Below are 21,603 nucleotides of genomic sequence, written 5' to 3' on the forward strand. Positions count from 1 at the left end.
TTGGCTGCAGCAACTTCTTGCTAGACACATCTCCAAAGGCAAGGGAAACAAAGGCAAAAATGAACTATTGGAACTTCACCAAGATAAGAAGCTTTCGTACAGCAAAAGAAACAGTTGACAAAACCAAAAGACAACCAACAGAATGGGAGAAGATATTTGCAAATGACATATCAGATAAAGGGCTAGCATCCAAGATCTATAGAGAACTTACCAAACTCAACACCCAAAGAACAAATAATACAATCAAGAAATGGGCAGAAGACATGAACAGATATTTCTCCAGGGAAGACCTACAAATGGCCAACAGACAACAATTTTAGGGGATGGGATGGGAAGTTGGAAGGAGAATACTATAGTTAGAAGAGGCCAAGTATATGGGAACATCCAAAGAAAAACATTAAGCTGTCAATGGACCAGGCATTTGAAAGTACTATGAGCACAGGGCAAAAATCGGAGGGCAAAAAGCAGTATCCAAGAGATAGAGAACCAGAACAGAACAATTTTCTACTTTTTTTTTTTTTTTAAGAGAGAGAGAGTCGGGAGGGGGGTGCAGTGGAACAGAGGAAGAGGAAGAGAATCCCAAGGAGGCTCCATGCCTGCATGATCTCACAACCCAGAGATCATGGCCTGAGCCAAAATCAAGAGTTTTACACTTATCTGACTGAGCCACCCAGGCATTCCTTATTTTCTGTCTTCCTGGTCCTGAGTTTTCTATTATTCCCACATCACAGGCACTAATCCCAGAAAAGCAGTGGTTTCCAAATTTACAGAGCAAAAATAGAACCTAGTGGGTATGTGAAAATATAATCCCAGAATCCTGCCACTAGTGATCTTAGGCTAAGCCCAGGAATATGCATTCTAAAAATAAGCATCACTGAAAATCCCATTTCAGTTGGTTTACCAATCACTTTCTGAGAAATACAGGAGTATAATTAATCCAGAGGCCCTGATGGTCAGATGGTTCTGGAAACATATTGTTAAGTAGCCCAGTGTTTCAGCATCCCACCCCCCACTCCCCACTCCCAACCCCCGCCCTGCTGGTGAGCAAAGGCTAACTCCTGTGAGAGGCAAGTTCACGTTCACGGCCCCCAGTGTCACAACTTGTTGCAATTGCTTGGAAACATCTACTTCTTTTACTTGGTTTTCTATGTTCTTTGATTTTTAATGTTGCCATTTTACCTTGGGTTTAATATTCTGCATCATTTCAATCTTGTTTGGGAACAGGTAGGATATAAATCCTAATTAAATTTTTAAAAATTAATTGCTGATGGCCTCTCTCATGTACTCAGAAGTGGAAAAAGTGAGTAATGCTGTTTAGATATTAGTTGAATAAAATGTTTTATACTGAATCTTTCACAATAATATATGTGAGAGTACCTTGAAAACTGTGGTTTTATACAACTAGGTGATTTTTAAAATATCAGTGCTTTATATATAACAAGTATGTGTATTTATCTGTTGTATTCCTGGAAAGTCTTTATATATTCAAAGCTTCTTATACTTATGATATTTTTTTAATTGAAGGGGAAAAGTCCAGGTTTTCTAACAAACATACCTAAAGAGAAGAATACATCATACTTTGTCAAAATATTGTGGCTCTTTATTCTTTGTAGCTCTTCCAAATCCTACAAACAGAGAGAGAATTATCAGTACTATCTGAGTGTGTGTGGGCTTGAAAGCTCTAAATGTTTCTAAAGGAGCAAGGCTTTTGATGCCTTTTTTTTCTTTTCTTTTTTTTTTTTAATACTGGGAGCAAGTTAATCCTTATGATGTCTCAGGCTATTGCTCCATAAACCATACTTTCCTAAGGCTTCCACATAATGGACTTAACTGATTTTATGTTGGGCCAGGTTCAGATAGGGTCTTCCTGTGGTCTGGGTTTGGCAATTGGCCTATTTGCAGAAAGTCTCATCTGCATCTACAATTATGCCAAGGTCTACATATAAATGTTTTTATGCCTTCAAATGGTGCAATCCTTCTGTTTGGATTGAAGAATACATATAAGAGAGAAATGTCGGCTGTACCTAGCTAAGGTGATAAAATTATTTTCAAAACTGAGGATCCAGGCAGAAGACAGATTTATTGATGTGACAATCTTCAGGGAAACCAGAAACATGATCTCAGAAAGATGTATATTTAAAAGGAGGCCTTAGGGAATATTCTTGTCTCTTGAAATAATGGGGAATCTGGCAGGAGGAGTTGTGACATCTGGGAGAGGACAATAAAGATTGAAATTTAGAGTTACCTGGAGAGAAAATGTGAGTTGCCTTTCATATATGTGACAAGGTTGGCTATATCTCTAAGAAATTAGAATTTTGTGTAAATACAGAGAACACACTGATGGTTGCCAGAGGGAGGGGGAATGGGCAAAACAGGTGAAAGGGCATAGGAGATACAGGCCTCCATTTATAGAATAAGCCACAGAGATAAAAGATACAGCATAGGGAATATAGTCAATGGTGTGGAAATAGTGTTGTGTGGTGACAGTTGTAGCTATGCTTGTGGAGAGCACAGCATAACATATGGACTTGTCAAATCACTATGTTGCACACCAGAAATGAATGTAACATCGAGTGTCAACTATACTTCAATTTTAAAAAAAAGTTAGGTTGAAGGATGTGTACATGTAGTGTTAGTATTTGAAGAAAGAATGTAACTCTTGGCCGTTGTGCTAGTCATTTGGGGCAGCCATATTTCATTTTTGTTTAAAGAGAATATTTTTCCAGTTTTATCAATTTTGTTTCCTTACCACAAAGTAATTCCTTATGTAAAAAAAAAAAAAAAAAAGTTAGAATTCTGAGGACATTCAGCTTATAGCTTTTAGGCAAAATAAAATCACTTTCTTTTGCTACCCAGGCCATTGGATCACCCAATGACTTGAGTTTGGGTAAATAATCTACCTTTGAGGAGCAAGATCAATGCCCCTTTCATTAGTTTAACTTGGACTAAGTGGATTTTCCTGTGGGCTTACTGTTTGGGGGTCATAATAAGGTGCCTGAGAGAGCTGGGTCTGTTTCTTTTGTGAGCTTGATAACTAAGAAGGTCTTGTGACTAGAGAGAGCTCTTCTCCCTAAGGAAGCTCTCGTGCTGTTGCTTTACATGCTGTGCAAAATGTGAACAGCGACAACCCATCTCCTGCTCTAGAGAGGCCAATGCTTGGCCATGGTAACTTTTTTTTTTTTTTAATGATAGACACAGAGAGAGTGAGAGAGAGAGGCAGAGACACAGGCAGAGGGAGAAGCAGGTTCCATGCACCAGGAGCCCGACATGGGATTCGACCCCGGGTCTCCAGGATCGCGCCCTGGGCCAAAGGCAGGCGCCAAACCGCTGCGCCACCCCGGGATCCCCATGGTAACTTTTTTTAAGTAGGACTTCGTAAAAGTTAATTTACCTGTTTTGTTTATACCAACAACTTATTTAGGAAGTTCGGTCCTACTTCTATTCTGTCCACCCTTCCCCAGCTGCTTCCCATGCTGCTCCCCAAGCTTGGGATTTAACTATAATTCTGATATTCTATTAAATTGTGCAAATTGTGTGCTTTTGTTTACCCACTTTACTTCTCTGGTCCATGACTCTCCTCTAGGCATTTCTCCATTTCTGCACTCAGAGAGGTCCCAAGGAACATGGATGTGGATATCTTTAGCTTAATATAAGAAAGGAAAATACAGAGTTTTTGTAGATTTATTTCTGCCTGTACCTAAATAGTGCTGAGAAAAAATATATATCCTTTAAAAGTGAGGCTGAGGGTTGGTGATGTAGGTTTTTTTTTTTTTTTTTTTAAGAGTTTATTTATTTATTTGAGAGAGAAAGAGTATGAGCAGGGCCAGGACGAGTAGAGGAAGAGGGAGAAGCAGACTCCCCACTGAGCAGGGAGCCCAACTAGAGGCTAGATCCCAGCTCCCTGGGATCACGACCTGTGCCAAAGGTAGATGCTTAACCGACTGAGCCACCCAGGCATCCCCTGTGGGTATTATTTGTAAATTTTTTTCAAAGATTTTTATTTATTCATGAGAGTCACACGGGGGAGGGGGGGCAGAGACACAGGCAGAGGGAGAAGCAGGCTCCATGCGGGCAGCCTGACGTGGGACTTGATCCCAGGGATCTGGGGTCTCGCCCTGGGCTGAAGGCGGCGCTAAACCGCTGAGCACCCCCCTTGTTTATCTGCTTGAGCCCCGAGGAAAACCACACATCTCTCCCTTGGCCTCAAGCAATAGCCTTTCTGGAACAGGAGCTTCAGCGTCTCACCTGGACAAACCGCAGTACAGGCCTGGGAGCTCAGGGAGCTGGCCCTGGGGATGCGCCCTCCCCCCAGATCCCAACCGCAGCGCTCATCCGGCCGGATTGCAGGGTGCCCTGCTTTGTGGAGGGATCTGCCTCTAAAGAAAGAAAACGCCCAGTGATTTCAGAGTTCAGCCCCAAAGGCTGAATTCTGGGGCTGAAGGGAGACTAAGAGAGGCGTGACTGGGCAGGAAGTCGTGCAGGAACTCCAGGCAAGACGGGGAGTCGATCAGCACTTAAGGGAGCCAAGGAAAGAAGCACGAGGAAAGTCATGCCCAAAATGAAATATATTTTTATCTTTTGTTTTTTTAAAAGCATATTTAAAATGCCTAACCAAAAAGTCATGGTAAAGTAAATATTCTATAATGTTTGCAGAGGGGGGATTAGCAGGGTACTTAAAAAAAAAAAAAAAAAAAAAAGAGGAGAGAAAAAAAACAAAGCCCCAAAGGTGTTTATGAAAGTAACCGTTCTGCTACACTGATTTTTTTTTTAAACTTCAAATGTTAAAGAGGCTGTTTGTGAAGCCTCTTTGCTGATCATTTCCTAGGCTGAAAGAAAATCAGGGTTTACTTCATTGCTGTGGGCGGTTGAATCACTATAAAAATCTTTGGTCCTTTTGATGTTTGCTGTCTACAGAAGTTCTGAGGGACCTGGCAAGGAGGAAAGAGAATGTAAGGGGGATTTTCAAACAATATTAGAGAAGGCAAGTTTTATTAATCCTATTTACTTAAAGTATTTGTTTGAGGGAGAGGACTGTGGTTTCTTTTGTTCTCTGTGCCATTCCATCAGGATTCCTGGAGGACAGAAACCAGTTCAATCAAAATGACACAGGAGTCTGTCTCTGGAAATATAGGACCAATTAAAGTCAGAAGTTGAAAATAGGCAAAACCAAACTGAATTATTATAACTTGATAACCCAGTGGTGTATTTCATTAGTTAGGCTTTTTAAAATTTCATTCTAACACAATGCTTCTTTCAGTTGTGATTATTCTGAAAACACTCTTCTTGAAACTAGGGTTATCAGAAATTATATGTATCTTACAAGATTCTTCAGGAAAAAATCCAATAAAACTAAATATCTGTGCTTGTCACCTTCTTACCTTTATTTCTTTTTCTGTACGAGCCAAAGTGGAAACATAATTTAAAGAAAGCTAATATTGTGAGGTAAACCCTCAACATGAGTTCTCTTCTTATAAAACTGATAAAATGATTGGATAGATCCTTGAAGATTTTTAAAATGCAATCCATATTACCTGTGACATTAAACTTTATCTACCATAAACCATTTGTGAGTTCAAGAGTCACTGTGCAAATTACCCAATTAGTGTCGAATGACAGATGTTTTGTTTTTTAAAGATTTTATTTATTTATTCATGAGAGACACAGAGAGAGCTGCAGAGACACAGAGAGAGGGGAAGCTGGCTCCCTGCAGGGATACTGATGCAGGACTTGATCCCAGGACCTTGGAATCACTCATGATCTGAGCCAAAGGCAGAAGCTGAACCACTGAGCCATCCGGGTGCCCCCAGATGTCTCTTCTTAGTGAACTCCAGTGATGGCAAGTGGCAAGCTCCCGAATGGATTCAAATATATCTTTTCATCTACATTATTGGTGTTTCTAGTTGCTCTGGGCTTTTCTTATGTGACTTGATATGATTATGACTTTTACATATTTACATATGTGGCACTTAATATGTTGAATAAATGAATGTATGAAGGCAATTAGGCAAATAAATGCTGCTCTGTGTGGGTAGACTATTAAATTTCAGATCATCATAAATAATTCCTAAAAGCAAACAAGTCATTCCTGCCTCTGCTGCCTATCCGAAATCACAGGACTAGCAGGTCTGTGTCATGGATGTCACAATTAAGTCTGCCTTTTAGCATCCATGGTTCCTGACTGATCAAAGGAACTAGATACCTGATTTGTTCTCCGGTGTTTCAACTTCTCTTACTTCTCTTTCAACTCCTCAAATGATTACAGATCTTACAAAGGAATACCCACTGATTAGACAGGCTTAACAAGAGTGTGTATTCAACTTATTTTTAATTTTTTATATTATCAACTCTAATGTCCTGTTATTTACCTATACTTTAGAAAATTTGATTGAATGTTTGCCATGACTTTTAAAATTTATCATTTATCTTGTCTTTCTTGGTCTATAATGAATATTGCCTTCTGTTTTAGGCACTATGCTAGTTGTTATGGATACAAAGGCAATTAAGCCATAGCCAATGTACTCAGGAAATGTAGTCTAACACAAACAGCACATGGAAACAAATAACTGTAGTACAAATAAGTATATCTGTGTTTATGCCTATTAGTTAAAATGCTTACTTGAATATCTCTGCTTGTTCAGTGGAAGGCAAGTAACATTTCCCAAACTAAACTCTATTAGAAAAAAGCTTCTATTATCAGATAATTTGGGGGAAATTAGCACACTAGTCTCCTTTCTGAAAATTCATAATGCATGTATCACCGTATTCTAATAAGTATTCTGAGAGATCCTCCTATAAAGGAACCTATTCACTTTGTTTATCTTTATCAGGCTTCCTTGACCACCCAGCACATTATCCATGGCACACATGTTAACATCCTGTGGGATATTAACATTCCATGGGCCATCAATTTGGGAAATGAACTGATTATCACTTGGAACAGAGTGGTACGTGCCCTCCTGTTCCAGAGTCTGTACAGATAAGTAAGTATTCCCTTATACATAGATGATATGTTTATTGGTCAGGACTCCTCAGAAGCAACTGAGAGAAAACTAACTCAAACTAGCTTAAGGAGAATAGATTGAGTCACCCGAATGGGAATCTAGGAGTGGGTCTTGCCTCAGGTACTCAAGTGACATCTGTAGGTTCCTCTCACTCCCTTCCTACTTTTTTACTCTTATCTATTTGTGCATTGATATGGACTTCCTCATATGCCTGGGCTGGGGAGACTGGGGGGAAAAGAGACATGGCTTGAACAGCTCCAGGTTTAATTACATTATTTTAGCTTAGTGACATCAGGGAGAAAAGAAAGCTTTTCTTCTTCAATAGCCATTTATAAATCCCCAGGAGAGATTCTGATTGGCTCAGCTGAAGCTCACTGAGGGCCAGTCACTGTGGCCATATTTGTAACTGCTATTATTAACCCTATCTAGTCACCAGGAAAGGCAGGGGGAGGATTCTCTGATTAAAGGTTTCAACAGACCTAGAAGGAATGAGGAAAGGCAGTTTGAAAGGGTTTGATTGTTACTAGGTCTATGCTAGAAGATTAAAAAAAGAAAAAAAGACAGATGTCTACCACAATGTGGTCTAATTATTAAAACCTAGATTTGGCCATAATAGGCAGTTAGCCCTAGTATCCGATTACTGCCAAAAAGCAGGAATAAAATTAAAACAACAACTCTTCTAATAAAATTATTATATTTGGAAGACCTCTCCTGATTTATAAAATGATTAGTAGCTAATAATCCCAAATGTTGTGACCTCAGACAGTTAATGATATAAAAGATTTTCTTGGCTCCAAGGAGTCATATTGTTCAAAGTTATACATTCTGTGATGTTTAAGTAGTTGAAATTAACCCTGCTATAAGTATTTCAGGTTAAAATTGTTGCAGCTGTGTTATAAGGTATCAAGCAATGGGAACTTAATCTCTGCCTTTGAATTAGAACAAACCTAAAGTAACAGACGAGATGGAATATTGGCCCTCTCCATGGTACCAGGGTGGCTCGTGTCTACAAGGATGCGGGGAGACATTCCGGAATTCTCATAGGCATGTGTCATTAGGTTTGTTCCCAAGATTTTTTTTGTGTGAAAAAATTATGCCGCCAACCTCAGATGCCCAATAAAGCAGATGCTCTCTGTATTTAACTATCAGTATGATGTAGTTACACTTGAGAGATTTATCTGAAACCAATTTTGAATTTACATAAAGAAAAAAATAAAAGATCAGAGTATTTGGGGGTTTGAAGGAGGCGGAGGCTACAGACACTGATGCCTTGTTGTAGCTGGAGTCAGATTTCCCAAAAGATGTTTGTAAGTTAAGAAGAGGATTCATGTTGGGACCCTGGGTGGACAGGTGAAGAGGAGCCATTAAAAGAGAGAGAGGAAAAGCAGAGAGGTAGGATGTGCATTTCAAGGAGGTGGTCACTAGTCCCAGGCAATGCAGACAGGTTAAGTAGAGAGAAGCTCTAAAAGAATCTAGGTGTACAATCTGGAGTCCCTGGTGACACTGGGGAGAGTAGTTTCCAGAGAGTGCAGGAGGCTGAAGCCAGACTGCATGGGTTTGGGATTAAAAGAGTAGTGAAGAACTAATGTCAAAAGTATGTCTTATTCTTTTAAAAATTTTTGCAGTGAAGGGAAAATGAAGAAGAGGATGGCAGCTGAAAAGAGATTCAGATAAGAGGCACATTTTTTTTCCCCTTTGAAGAAGTTTGCAAGTAGAGGAAAAAGAACCATAAAGGAAAGGACCATGAGAAAGAGACTGAAGAAATACAGGAAGAAATTCATTTCTGGAGCAAGAGCCTAGAACCAAATAGGCTGATGGCACAAAAGCCCAGATTTAAGAAGCAAAGGATAGGGACGTCTGGGTGGCTCAGGGTTGAGCATCTGTCTCCATCTCAGGGTATGATCCCAGGGTCATGGGATCGAGTCCCGGGTCGGGATCCCCAAGAGGAGCCTGCTTCTCCTTCTGCCTATGTCTCTGCCTCTCTGTGTCTCTCATGAATACATACTTTTCTTAAAAAGCAGAGGATAAATATGAATGAGTCTTGACAAAATTGGATGTGGGCAAAGCACATTGGGGAAATGAATGCTTATGGCCTTTCCAGTAAAGTAGGAGATGAGGTTCTCTGCTAAGGGGGAGAATCTTAAGCAGCTGGTGTAAATAAAATTAATCTGGAGGAGTGCTGAATGACCAGGTAAAGTTCAACTTTATAAATACATAATAAATTCAGCAAAGGATCAGGGCTGGGAATTGCAGGGCATATGTGGAAAGAAAAGAAGACAATGAGGGGATACTAGTGATAACACCCTCACAAACACAGACCCGGGGATCCATAGCTGGAGAGGGAATGAGGTAAAGGGAGTCTGACTGTGCCTCACAGCCTGGCGGGGAGGGGAGAGGAGAAGTAGGACAGCAAACTTCACGAGGGAAGATCTAGCTCCGCGTCTGGCACACAGAACACAGTTTAAATAGATCATAGAAAAATGGAGAGCCTGATGAGCTAAAGTAGCAGGCTGAGTAAGGATAAGTGATGAGAACAGAAAAAGTACAGGCAGTTAGCAGGCAATCCACGCGTGGAGTTCTATAGTCTTCATCAGTGTATGTGGTGGCCTTAGACATCGGAGTCGGAACAGAATTCTTCAGTTTGAAATGCTGGCAGGAAGCGGTTCTAGATGATGCCGAGCTCCAAGCTTGGTCACAGGAATAAGCTGTTTACTCTTGCTAGTGCATGATCTTAAAAAAGATGTTTATTATTCTTAATTCTTTATTAATGGTGCACCTCTGGAAATGCTATTAGAAAGCAGTATTCTAGGCAAATTTTAAGGGTATAAAAGGATAACTGAAATCTAGAAGGAAAGAGATAAAATTTAACAAGAAGAAGGGGGACAAATTGTGGTAGAAATGTCTTTCTGCACTAATATGGGGAAGGAGCTTATAGGATATTTGCAACAGTCTTTCAGTGGCCCTCTCCCCACATGTGATCCTGTTCAACTCTAGATTGTCAGGTTTAAGTCCTTGTTTCGCAGCTGTTTATGTGTCTGTGTTTCTAACTCAAGGGAAGTCAGACGCTAGGTTGAAATTGGTCGCCACAAACAGGAAAATGTACTTCACTCTCATTTGTGGGTTTTCACTTGCAGTATGAAAAATATCCACCCCCTTGGAGCTACAAGAATTATTCCCAAAGGAAATGTCTCATACTTCCTTTTTAAGGCTGAAATATTTTCAAGTTATTTCTTCCTTCTTTGATTTTTCTGAGTATACCCTTTAAATATGTCCAGTAGCCTGCAGTCTTCAACTGTCATCAGGATACACCCGCACTTCGTCCATTGGGAAGAAAGAAATTGGTTTAGTAGCAGCCATTCTTGCAACTGCTCGTCGCTGACACTGACCCGAGCCTGAGAGGCCACTGTGGTTGGGGAAACCCATCATTTGTGTGCGGTAGGGTCATGGAGGGGGAGGTGAGGTTGCAGGATGCTGCCCTTGAGAGTCAGTATCACCAAAGCAGGAATTTCTAGTTTGGGTCAGTCCGGAGGCATATAAGTGTGCTATTTGGCCCCTGCAAACAGAAATAAGCCCTGTCTGGGTAGTAATTTGTTCCTGGTTTTGTCTTGGTGACAATAATCAGGCAGAGGCCTTCTAACCTTCTAACTTCTAACCTGAATATTTATCTATACTCTACTTCTCAAGGTGTAGGCCTCACACCAGCAGAGTCAGCATCATCTGGAAATGTCTTATAAATGGAAATTTTCAGGCCCCGCTTCATTCCTATTGAATCAAAAACCCTGGAGGTGGGCGAGTGACCTGAGCTTTAACAAGCCCTCCATGTGGTTCTGATCTTAGCTCAACTTAGGGAACCGGTGGGCCAAGGGTGTTGGCTCTCAGGCCTGACTGCACAGTAGAATCACCTGGGGGACCTTTTTACAAAACACCAGTGCTTGAGCCCCAACAGCACAACCCCAGATTCTGATGTAATTAGTTTGGCTTGGGACCTTGGTTGGCATCAGAACTTTTTATAAGTTTTAGTGATTCTAGTGACTGTCATAGTTGAAAACCATTATTCTATAGCAATATAAGAGGCTAATTTAGGGCTTTGTGATAAGTTAAATAAGAACAATCGTATTTTATTAGAATGTTAGTTTAGGCAGCCTATGACAAACCACAAATACTGTAAGAGTTAAGAGGGTGGGGATCTTTTTTGTCTAGTTTTATCTTTTCCCTGGTATATCCTAAGCACAGGGGACAGTGCTTGGCACATAGTAGGTGCTCAAATAACCATATGTTGACCAACTGAATCAATTAAAGACTAGAGTTCCAATTGGAATTTGCCTTTACACCTCACAAAGGGACCAGGAAATGCTCTGAACTGGAAGAAGAGTCTCTGTTTGGGGCTGGCAAGGGTTCATCTCTTGGTCCTGTGGATACACTATGAATCCTCTTTGTTTTTGCCCCATGCCTGTCCGTACCAGGATGTCACTGCCTTGTATCAGGATTCATATTCTATTTGTAGAAATTGGCACCCGCTTGTGCCCTTAGCCGGGCTCCCCACTGAGTCTAATCTCATTGCTCATATTATTAGAAGCATCCAGTTACATTCTTTTCCTTCTTTTCTCTGGGCTGGCTTCCCTTTCTCCCCTTACCCACCCCTTCCACTCTTGATAGGTGCTGCCCCCTGGCCTGCCTGTGTTTCTATCTGTGATTCTTCCCTGGTGGAGTACCCCATGGCCAGGAGAGGGGTTTCTCTCCACTTGGTGGGCAGAATGGCTTTCTGAGTGGGCTTGAGCCAAAAATGGATTTCCCAACAGGCAGGAACAGGCTCACCAGGCTGCCGCTCCAAAGCCTCTGGCAGCAGCTCCTCCTGCAGGTGCCTGTTGACTGAGTTCTTGTTCAATAGTGAGTGAGCCACGTGACCTCAACCCCAAGTAGCAAGTTTGCATATAAACTGCCTTTAACTCAGTAGGGCAAATCACTTTCCTGAAACAATTCTGGGGGGAGTTCAATACTGGTTCCAGTATCCTAATTAAGAGGTGTCCTTATGTTGTTTTATTTTTTTAATTTTTTTAATTAATTTATTTATGATAGTCACACACAGAGAGAGAGAGAGAGAGGCAGAGACATAGGCAGAGGGAGAAGCAAGGCTCCATGCCGGGAGCCCGACGTGGGATTCGATCCTGGGTCTCCAGGATTGCGTCCTGGGCCAAAGGCAGGCACTAAACCGCTGCGCCACCCAGGGATCCCTTTATGTTGTTTTATTTACTGCCTAAGCTTCTGATGTTGTTTTAAGTTGCAGATCCTGCCACTATCAGCTATCAACCCCCTTGGTTGCTGTAGGTTTATTTAGATTGAAATTACCTGCGGCTACAGACAGGGGGGAGGTCAAGGTTCAGTACTTAATATTTTGTCCAGTTTTCACTGAAGTTTTACTGAAGAGACCCTGCTACTAAAGTTCCAGGTGCTTCCAAGCCATTTGCTTTTGTCCATTCATCTCTTAGAGTGCAGTACACAATAAAGAGTCTCCTAAAGGTACCTAAACTCTCCCTTTCGACATGAAAGCTCCCTGTACCTTCAACTACACTCAGGCCTGGAGGCTTAAACAAAATCCTTTCCAGATTATTGTTAATGCCGAGCCTGATTCTGCAGCAGCTGTTGCTTTTGAACCATACGATGCTTCTCCTCCCCCACGAGAAGTTGAAAATGCCCATTTTGCCACACTTCCCACTTCTGTGGACTCTGAGAGAATAAAATGGACTGAGAGATAGACCTAGGACTCCTTTTTGGGAATTCTGTGCACAACTTAAAGACTATTGAGCTTAGCCACTTCCTGACATTGACTTTCATAGCAACAGTTTAATTTGGAGAAAATCTGCTACCTCAAATAGCTAAAGGTATTTATGTGGAAAATTTTCCAAATGATTGACTTTACTGTGTTGCTATTTTCTTTCCCCATGAATATGTGAGTATTTGGCTTTCTCCCAGGAGTTTTTCTGCATCACTTCTCTTTAGGCAAAGAAAAGTTTCTATCCAGACTGAGAGAAGAAAGAGGCACCGAGAGTTCCCCCTTTAAAGGGAATTGTTATTTGAGTTTAAACTCTAGCATCCGTATAAATGAAGAGTTTGAGTGTGTTGCCTGTTTGCTTAAACTTTTCGTGGCAAATCCCCAAGGTGGCCAGAGGGATCTTGATCATCACTTTGGAGCCAACACAAGTGTGATCAGCTGCACGCTCCCCGCAGTGCCCCCGTCTCTCTCCTCCCTACAGGGGCCCCAGTCTTGCTGAAGGGCTTGTCTCCACTCCCTCATCCACCTCCACCTCCTCCTAGTCTGCTCCACGAGTTGTTCAGCCACCTTTCTCCCAACTGCTCTTGCCAAGATCACCAATGACTCCCCCCTATTTAGTCCAGTGACCATTTGGTGTTATGTGAGATTTTCCTGTAGCATTTGACATTGTTAATGTCATTTTCTTTCACTGCTTTGGCACCATTTTTCCTCAGTCTCCTCAATGGTTTCCTCTTCTGTCTCTTTCTGAAATGTTTCCTTGGCAATCACTCCTAGACCTACTTTTCGTATTGCTCTACACTCTCTTCCTGATTGATTCCATCTGCTCCATGGCCTCAATTCCGTGCTGTTGATAAAGATCCCCCGTCTACATCTTCAGCCCAGATCTGTAAAGGCTGGTCTATGTCAAGACTGAACCTAATTTCTTTCTTTTCCCTGTTTTTCTAAGTTCCCAGTTGTAGTGAGGGACACCGTCGCTCATTATGCAAGAAGGAAAACTTAACTCATTTCTCTATTTCTTCTGCTCTCCTGTAAAAAAATTATTCCATTTTTTTCTATTTCCTACATAAAATTTAAATCTATGTCTTCTTCAGTATCTCCTCAATATTTACCTCCTACCAGTTCCCTAGGTTAGGAAACCATCAACTTGCATGTGGATACCCCTCCCTGGTCTTGACTCTTTACAATCCATATCCATATAAGAGAAGATATTTTTCCTTTTTTTAATATTTAAATTCAGTTTGCCAACATATAGTCTAATACCCAGTGCTCATCTCGTCATGTGCCCTCCTTAATGCCGGTCACCTAGTTACCCCAACCCCCTGAGAGATTCTGTGCTGTTGATAAAGATCCCCCTGTCTATGTCTTCAGCCCAGATCTGTAAAGGCTGGTCTATGTCGAGACTATGTCACCTCCCCTTCTGCAACCCTTTGTTTCCCAGAGTTAGGAGTTGGAGAGGTTTTTCGGATCACCACGTTTCCCTTATCAAAGCCCTCATGATTGCAAAGCCCCAGTCTGGCCTCTGGTCTCTCTAGCCTTAGCTCTTGGAACTCGTCACTCTTGGACATTCCAAATATTTTTCAGTTCTTCAAAAATATTGTGCTCTCTCACCTCTAGGACTTCATATGCTATTTTTCTCAGCCTGGAACATTCTTTTTATTCTCTCCCCCTCTGTTTTTCAAGTCTGAAATTTAGAGCACTTTCTCTTGGATGCTTCCTTGAATGAATGCCCCAAGCCTGCAAAGTGCTTCTCCCAAGGCCTCTGTCCCATTGCCTCTTCAGAGCAACGGCCACCCTTTCACAGAATTGGCTGGGTCTATGTATCCCCGCTAGATTGTCAGTTCTGTGAGGACAGACCATGTCTCCTGTGTTGAAACTGTACCTCCAATGCCTGCAACAGCGGTAGATGCAGAGCAGGTGCTTGGTAAACATTTGTTGCATGTGTGAGTGGGCCTCAGAGTAAAGGGTGAGCTGGGCTTCTTCAGACACAGGTTTAAATGCCTGACTCTGATTTGCAACTTCTTCCTCACTAGTCAAGCTCCCCTAACTGGATCGAGTATTACTCTTCCACAGGAGACAAAACTTAGTTGCAGACAAAGCAACCTATATATCCCAAAGGAATAGAAACTTTTCAAAGGTTCTGAGAATTAGCATATGGTAGTTATAAAATCCCAGGGTATCTTTTAATTGAACCTTCACAGTAGTGTACTTAGCTTGTACTCAGTACATAAATCGAGTAGAACCTCATTAGGGAGGTTGTGTCATGCCTTAGTGGAAGTGGAGAGAATGAGAAATAGGTTTCCATGATGTGGAGGCCTTGGAGGAAAGGAAGCGATCTGGTCTAGGTCTTCTTTAACCCATGTATATGACGGACTCCTGATAGCACAGATGAGGAGGAGGACAGCCACGGCCAGGAGAGGAGTTCAGGATTCTCCCACTCAAGCCCATTGTGGGTTTTGTACTCTGAGCGTCTACTTCATGCTTCCCTCCTCCTTTCTCTCCTGTGCTGCTTACTGTCAGCCTCAGGAGCAGCCTAGTTTTAAAGATTCTTTTCCTCCCCAAGAGCAAATCTTCCTGAAGGAGCCAGGTGACTGCTGGGCTCAGCCTGCTGATACTTCCCTGGGCTTGTCTTTCATTCACTCACTCTGTTCAAATGACACAGATTCAAGTGCCTCACTCACTCTGTTCTAGCCCCCTTGGCCTCTTCCCTTCTCAGAACTGTGACCAGCAAGGCAAGCTAGTTGCCCAAGGGGCAAAACTTAAAAGTTGCCCACTCTTGGGACACCTGGGTGGTTCAGCGGTTGAGCATCTGCCTTTGGCCCAGGGCGTGATACCGGTCGGGGGATCAAGTCCCACATCGGGCTCCCTGCATGGAGCCTGCTTCTCCCTCTGCCTGTGTCTCTGCCTCTCTCTATGTCTCATGAATAAATAAAATCTTTTAAAAAGCTGCCCACTGTTAGATGCCAACCGTACATTTGCAGGTGCCTGAGTATGAGTGTGCTTCTTGAGTCCCACTTGTCCGGCACTGTTTGCCAGGAAGGCCAGCCTCCCCTCCACCACCACATCTCTCCAAATGCTAATCCTTGAGCCCCCGCTCACATGCTGCCTCCTCCACAAAGCTCTTGTTGAATCTGCTCCGTTTTTCCCACAACCCAGTCAATCCTAGTGGACTTTGTTTATACCTCTCTGAAGGCACTGTATACCTTGATTAGTTCTTAGGCTTGTTTTTGTTTTGTTTTTTGTCTTTCTATTAAACTACAAACTTCTAAGGGCTATCTTTCTCTCAATGTGCTTATAATATCTAGCACAGGGTAAGCACACAGTAAGTATTCATGTCAGTGAGGTGAGGGGAGCAATCAAGGAGGGAAGAGAGAAGAGCTTAGTGGCTAATTGCAGGGAGCTGGGAAGGTCAGGGTTGGCGTGAGATCTGGGGTCAGTCTGCCTGGGTTTGATCTCCGGCTCTGCCACTTGCTGGGCGTGAGAACATGGGCAAGTTATATCATCAGTCTATACTTCCATTTCCTTGCCTTTAAAATAGGGTCAATTATAGTACCCCAACATCCGGTCGTGGTGAAGCCTAAATGAGTTAAAACCCATAAAGCACTTACCAATGGACTTGATTCATAGTGAACATCTACCTCAGTAAACAAACCTCAAGATCCAGAATTAAAAGGTTTTAGTGAAGGTACCTCTGTGGAAAATCCAGGTAGGCGCACTAAGGGCAAAGCACATTTGTGACTGATGTCTTGAAGAAAGTTAAATCTAAACCATCAATAATGGAAGACAGGCAATGGCCTCCTATTCCCTTGAGAACCCAAGTGCCTACTCTTTTAGAAAAGATAAATCTCCTCTCTATAATTCAATAGAAGAGTGGCTTGGGCAAAAAGATAGGAAGGGAGGCTGTCTAAAAACAGCAGAAGAGGACCGAATGAGTTTGGAGGTATTGAAATGTGCTCTGCTTTGGTACCTGCTGAGTTTAAAAAGAATGGAAACAATGCTATGGGAAAATCATGTTTTTGCTGCCATCTACAGTCTAAGTGCAATTTTTAAACTTCATACACATGCACACACGCCCCCCTACCCCCGAAGGCATTCTTGACAAAATGAGTGATAATATAAAGTTTGGTTTAAGTTCTAGTAATTGAGACCTTTTGGGCATATTAATATAGTATTTTATTTACTTTTCTTTCTAAAAGCAAGTGTATTTAACTGGTAACAGCCCTTTTAACATCTCAAATTGTGTTAAAACTCGTCTTCAGAAAACTGCTGGAATAATCAAAGAGTGAGACTGTCATCAGTTGGGTTGGATGAGCTGCAACTGTGGCAGGCGACAGACAGTTTGAGAGTCAATACAATGATTCTAGGGAAGAAAGAGATGGATTGGATTTATTGGATTTTACTCTGTGTTTTCCTGCCTCATGATCTGCAGTCCTCTGGCTATTCGAATTAGTGTAGATTGCATTTTATACCACTGCATTTTATCGTGTGGATGTGAGACATCAACCAAAAACAAGTAAAAATAAACTATGCCCATGATGTCGCCCCCAACATGCTTTATGCCCCTGTGCTCCTATTCATATAATTTCCATAATTATTTTCCCAACTTCTTTGTGATTTATTTTTAAAGGGTGAAATATAGACAAAAATTACTGGAAAAGCGTTTGGTGGAGAAAAAAGAAGTGGCCCTTCAAGAAGCACATGAAGAAGAGGAGAGAGAGAGGCGGCTAGAAGCCCTGAGGAAACAGGTGTTTTTAATTTGGAAAGTTTCATGGGTGGTTTGTAAGTGTCCTTAATAACATTATTAGCAGGCTTAGTTCACAACATCTGTGATTATAAAATGTAACTTTGCCAAATTGGGACACCGGTCTTCATTCCTGGGAACAATTAGATTCATGTTGAACAGTTTCCAGTTTCTTAGTATATTAAAATAATTTTATCAGCACCTTTCAAAAAGCTCTCCCAAGATTTTTTTTTTTTTAGCTCTCCCAAGATGTAAATGCATTCATATTTCCTCTAGTTTATTAGCTGAAGAGTTTCCATTTACAGGAGTGGAACTTTGCATCTACCAGAAGGATTTTATGGTCTCAAAAAACCTGATGGAGCTAGAGCCAGGTAATCCTCTTTGGGGATAGAAACCTCTGTTTGGAAATACCCTACAATCAGCAAACACGTGAAAAACCACTTTTTAAAAGTACTATTTTTTTGTGAGAGAATTAGAGCCTCCCATTGCTTTGCCTCGTAGAAAGTAGACCAAAGTTTTTAAAGTGGACCGTAGATGGCAAAAGCAGGAATATAAGAATTTGAGAAATGTGATTAAAATAGTTTTACTTGATAATTTTTCAGAGATTTGATCTGGAAGTGATTAATTCAACTCATAAGCTCCAAAATCCATTGACACCATTTTCTGGCTGACAGGAAATGACTCTCTGATTTCCCATCCATGTCAGTGAAGGCAACATGGAATCTCGGATAAGAACTTGGCCTCTGATGTCTGTCAAACCTGGTACAACCTGGTTTGCTCCTATTAGCAGAGGAAACTTAGATCTTTTACTTAATTTCCCTAAGCTCATTTCCTCCCCTGAACAATGAGAATAAGAATAGTAGCTGCCTCAGAGGTTTGTAGCAATGTGTTCACATTTTTTTAAAAAATACTAAGTATAAAGCACTATTCTGAATGCTCTTAGGTTTTATCCCATTTAATACCTACAACAACCCCATGATATGTGTTATTTCTATTTTATAGCAATATTATTTTATAGAAGGGTAAACTGGGGAGGCACAGGGGTTCCCCAAAGTCACACAGCTATTAACTGTCAGACTGGATTCAAACCAAGGAGGTCTAGTTAAATGGCATAATTTAGAAGAAATGTAAATGCATACAACTGTTATATCATCTTCTTCGACAAAATAGATGACAGAAATAAATTCAAAGTGTAGGAATGTAAGTCCTTGTCATCCTAGATTCAACAAAATTTAAATTATTCAATCATTAGCAAATAATTACATACCATGGCCTTCTGGGGACAAAACTTTAATGTCACTATTACTAAACACATTCTTGATCACAGTGTAACTTTTATAGCTTACAGAGTCCCTATGACTAGAATTCTTTCCATCTGTGAACTCTTTGAGAGAGGAAATATCGGTGCCCATTACCTGTAATCAGTGTTTAGAACCAGTATAAGACATTTTGACTAGGAAACCTATAATAATTAAAGTATGTTCAACCCCCAGTTATGTCATTACAGTTTCTAAATGGCATTAAAAATGCCATTTTCTTAATGTTAATTCTTGACTTTAGGAATTAACAGGCAGGTGTTACTAATGGTGCATATAATTTACAAAATTAGTGGCTTTTCATTAGGATACAGGTTTGAATGATTTCAATTATCATAAAGGACAAGGTCAGTTAGGTTAAAATGACTCTGCAGTTTTTCAGTAGAAGGGTGTCAATGGTTTACAACAGTCCCTGGAACTCTAGTTACTTAATAGGATTCACCCATCTTGCCCAGTAATGCCAACACAACTCAACTGTAGGCATGAGTAATATATTTGAGACTGAGCTTGATCAGATTAAACTTTCTGAAAAGCTTTGTGGGGTTGTTACCATGGCCATAAGTTGCTAGCGGTTAAACATTAATATTTTTTACTTTTAAAGTCAATGTGTAGGTTTTCTATATCAGATCTCCTGTGACTTAGTACCAGATAGATAAATTTTTATCTAAATTTAATTATAAATTTAATAATAACTATAATTATTCAGTCAGTAGCAAACAATAAATATCATGGCCTTTTAATACGCTCTGTTTTTAAACCATTAACTCCTTTGTGGATCTCTAGGATTGAAAAAAAAAAAAAAAAGGATCTCTAGGATTGGCCTGCTTCACTGTTCTGTCTGCCTGTCCTTAGGAAATTTTATTAAAGATGTTTTATCTTTAATGGACATTAAACATTAACAGGGTTCCCCAGATGTAGGAAGCTTGTATCTTAATCGAAGTAGCCATGCTTTTTCTTCTTTTAGGTTGCTATTGTTGCTCAGTTTGACCCTGTTAGAATGATGTCAGACACAACGGCATCAAAAGCAAGGATGGGTATTGGAATTGAAGAAGAATTTATTCTTCAAAAGCCACTCTTTACACTGAATACATACAATGAACACCAGGTAATTATGGGAATTAGCATGATTGATGCAAAAGCCATCATGATGTTAAGATTTATGGAAGTGTTTTGGGTTTCAGATTATTTTCAAGATTTACATTTGAATGCCACATAGATTAGCATAATTTTTACTGCTAAATGATAGCACACAATTACTGCCCAATTCTTAATGTTATAAAATAGTTGATAGGTGACCATGGGACAGTTTATCTGAAGGTATTAGGAATCTGTCATTGAAAATTATTTTTTAAATTTACATTTTTATGTTAAAAATAATTTTTAAAACTTAGGTTGTCTTAATACCATATTTTATTGTTTAAATGTTTATCATTCAGAATTTGTTTAAATTCATAATGTAAATCCCATTAAAGCAACAACTGATGATACTGATAAGACAAAGCAGAGGGAAGCTTTCAGAAATTAAAATGAAGATAATAGAGCTAATGATAAAACATTTTCTGTGGAAAAGTATTAAGGCGTCATTTAACCATTTCTAGGAACTTCTGACTCCTCTTAGTCTGTTCCTGTTACTGAGAAGGGATTTTAAAGTCTTTTTGGATGGACGGATGGAAGGCAGGGAAGGAGGACAGATGAATGGATGTCACTGAATTTTTTTTTTTTTTGAAAATTGCAAATAAATTTAATTTCAGAAACTGAGTTCACATTTATAAACACACTAAAACATAGTCAATGCTGAAATTAAGGGAGAAAGTTCTCCCTAGTTTAATTTTACAGATCTAAGGAGAGAAGCTAAATATTTAATTAAAAAGTAAGAAACTTTGTTCACTTACTAACAAATTGAGTGTGCCTCTTCTTGAACAACTCATTTACTAATTGGACAAATATGTATGGAACGTATACTGTATCTGGCACTGCAACGTCGCCAGGGCTGCCTCCTCAAGCAAGATGCATTGTTTTGTTGGAGAAGTGAGCAGGGCAGCTGGGGTTGGCCAAGAGTCGAAGTCAGAAATTGGAAAGCTCTCGGGTACCTGGGCTAAGGCAATAAGGGTTTCACCAAGCAGAAGAGGGTGGAAAGGGGCCCTTACTGACGTGTCTCCAGTGTAAGGCACGTGGCAAGGGTGGGTGCTGGTAGGTGAGATTGGGAACAGGGTAGGGTCAGACCAAAAAGTACAGTAACTCTTGCCTGCGGAGATATTATCCTGAGAGCACAGGCGACTCAGAAGCAGGTGAATTATACAATCAGGCGTGTTTTAGCCACGTGTCCTGGACAGCAAATTGGTGGGTTTGGTGGCAGGGGTCAGATCCTTTTCAGGTGGTGCCCCTCTCCTGAAAGTGGGAGGTGGGGGGGGGGTGGTCACGGATGGCCCTGGCTGGAGGAGGGAGTAATGATCCTAAGCAAGGCAGCAAGTGACACTGAGGAGAGCCTGCATTTTGGATTCAAACCCACATCTGCTATCTACTGGCTGTGTGAACTGGTGTAAGCTATTAACATCTTTATGTCTTGTTTACTTCATCTGTAAAATAATAATTTGTAAGGTTCTTATGAGGATTAGGATAATAAATGTCAATTGCCTAGGCTATTGCCTGACACCTTGAAGTAATTCAGTAAATTATAATCATTAGGTGTGGCTGCCATTAACCATATAAGAAAACAGAAGTGAAAAACAGACTTAGGGAGAGAGTTTGTTTTGTTCCTGTCAGGTTTAGGGTGAAGAT

The 21,603-nt window shown here is 40.8% G+C and overlaps 1 protein-coding gene across 15 annotated transcripts in view; it reads left to right on the top strand.

Moving 5' to 3' along the window:
- CCDC148 (coiled-coil domain containing 148) overlaps window positions 1-21,603 on the top strand; it is a 281,608-nt gene that overhangs the window by 212,331 nt on the left and 47,674 nt on the right. For 13 of the 15 annotated variants that reach the window (XR_012024035.1, XR_012024041.1, XR_012024036.1 and 10 more), the window contains 2 exons: window positions 17,396-17,513; window positions 19,790-19,930. Coding sequence is in view for 3 of the 15 variants with exons in the window: in XM_072811479.1 (XP_072667580.1) it covers window positions 17,396-17,513; window positions 19,790-19,930 (259 nt within the window). In the remaining 12 variants the exon portion in view is untranslated. Of the gene's footprint in view, window positions 1-17,395; window positions 17,514-19,789; window positions 19,931-20,423; window positions 20,577-21,603 lie in introns of those variants that run through there. The other 2 variants (XM_072811481.1, XR_012024038.1) reach the window with 2 other exon arrangements.

The sequence above is a fragment of the Canis lupus genome, chromosome 34 (genome assembly GCF_048164855.1).
Source record: "Canis lupus baileyi chromosome 34, mCanLup2.hap1, whole genome shotgun sequence".
NCBI classification, from domain to species: domain Eukaryota; kingdom Metazoa; phylum Chordata; class Mammalia; order Carnivora; family Canidae; genus Canis; species Canis lupus.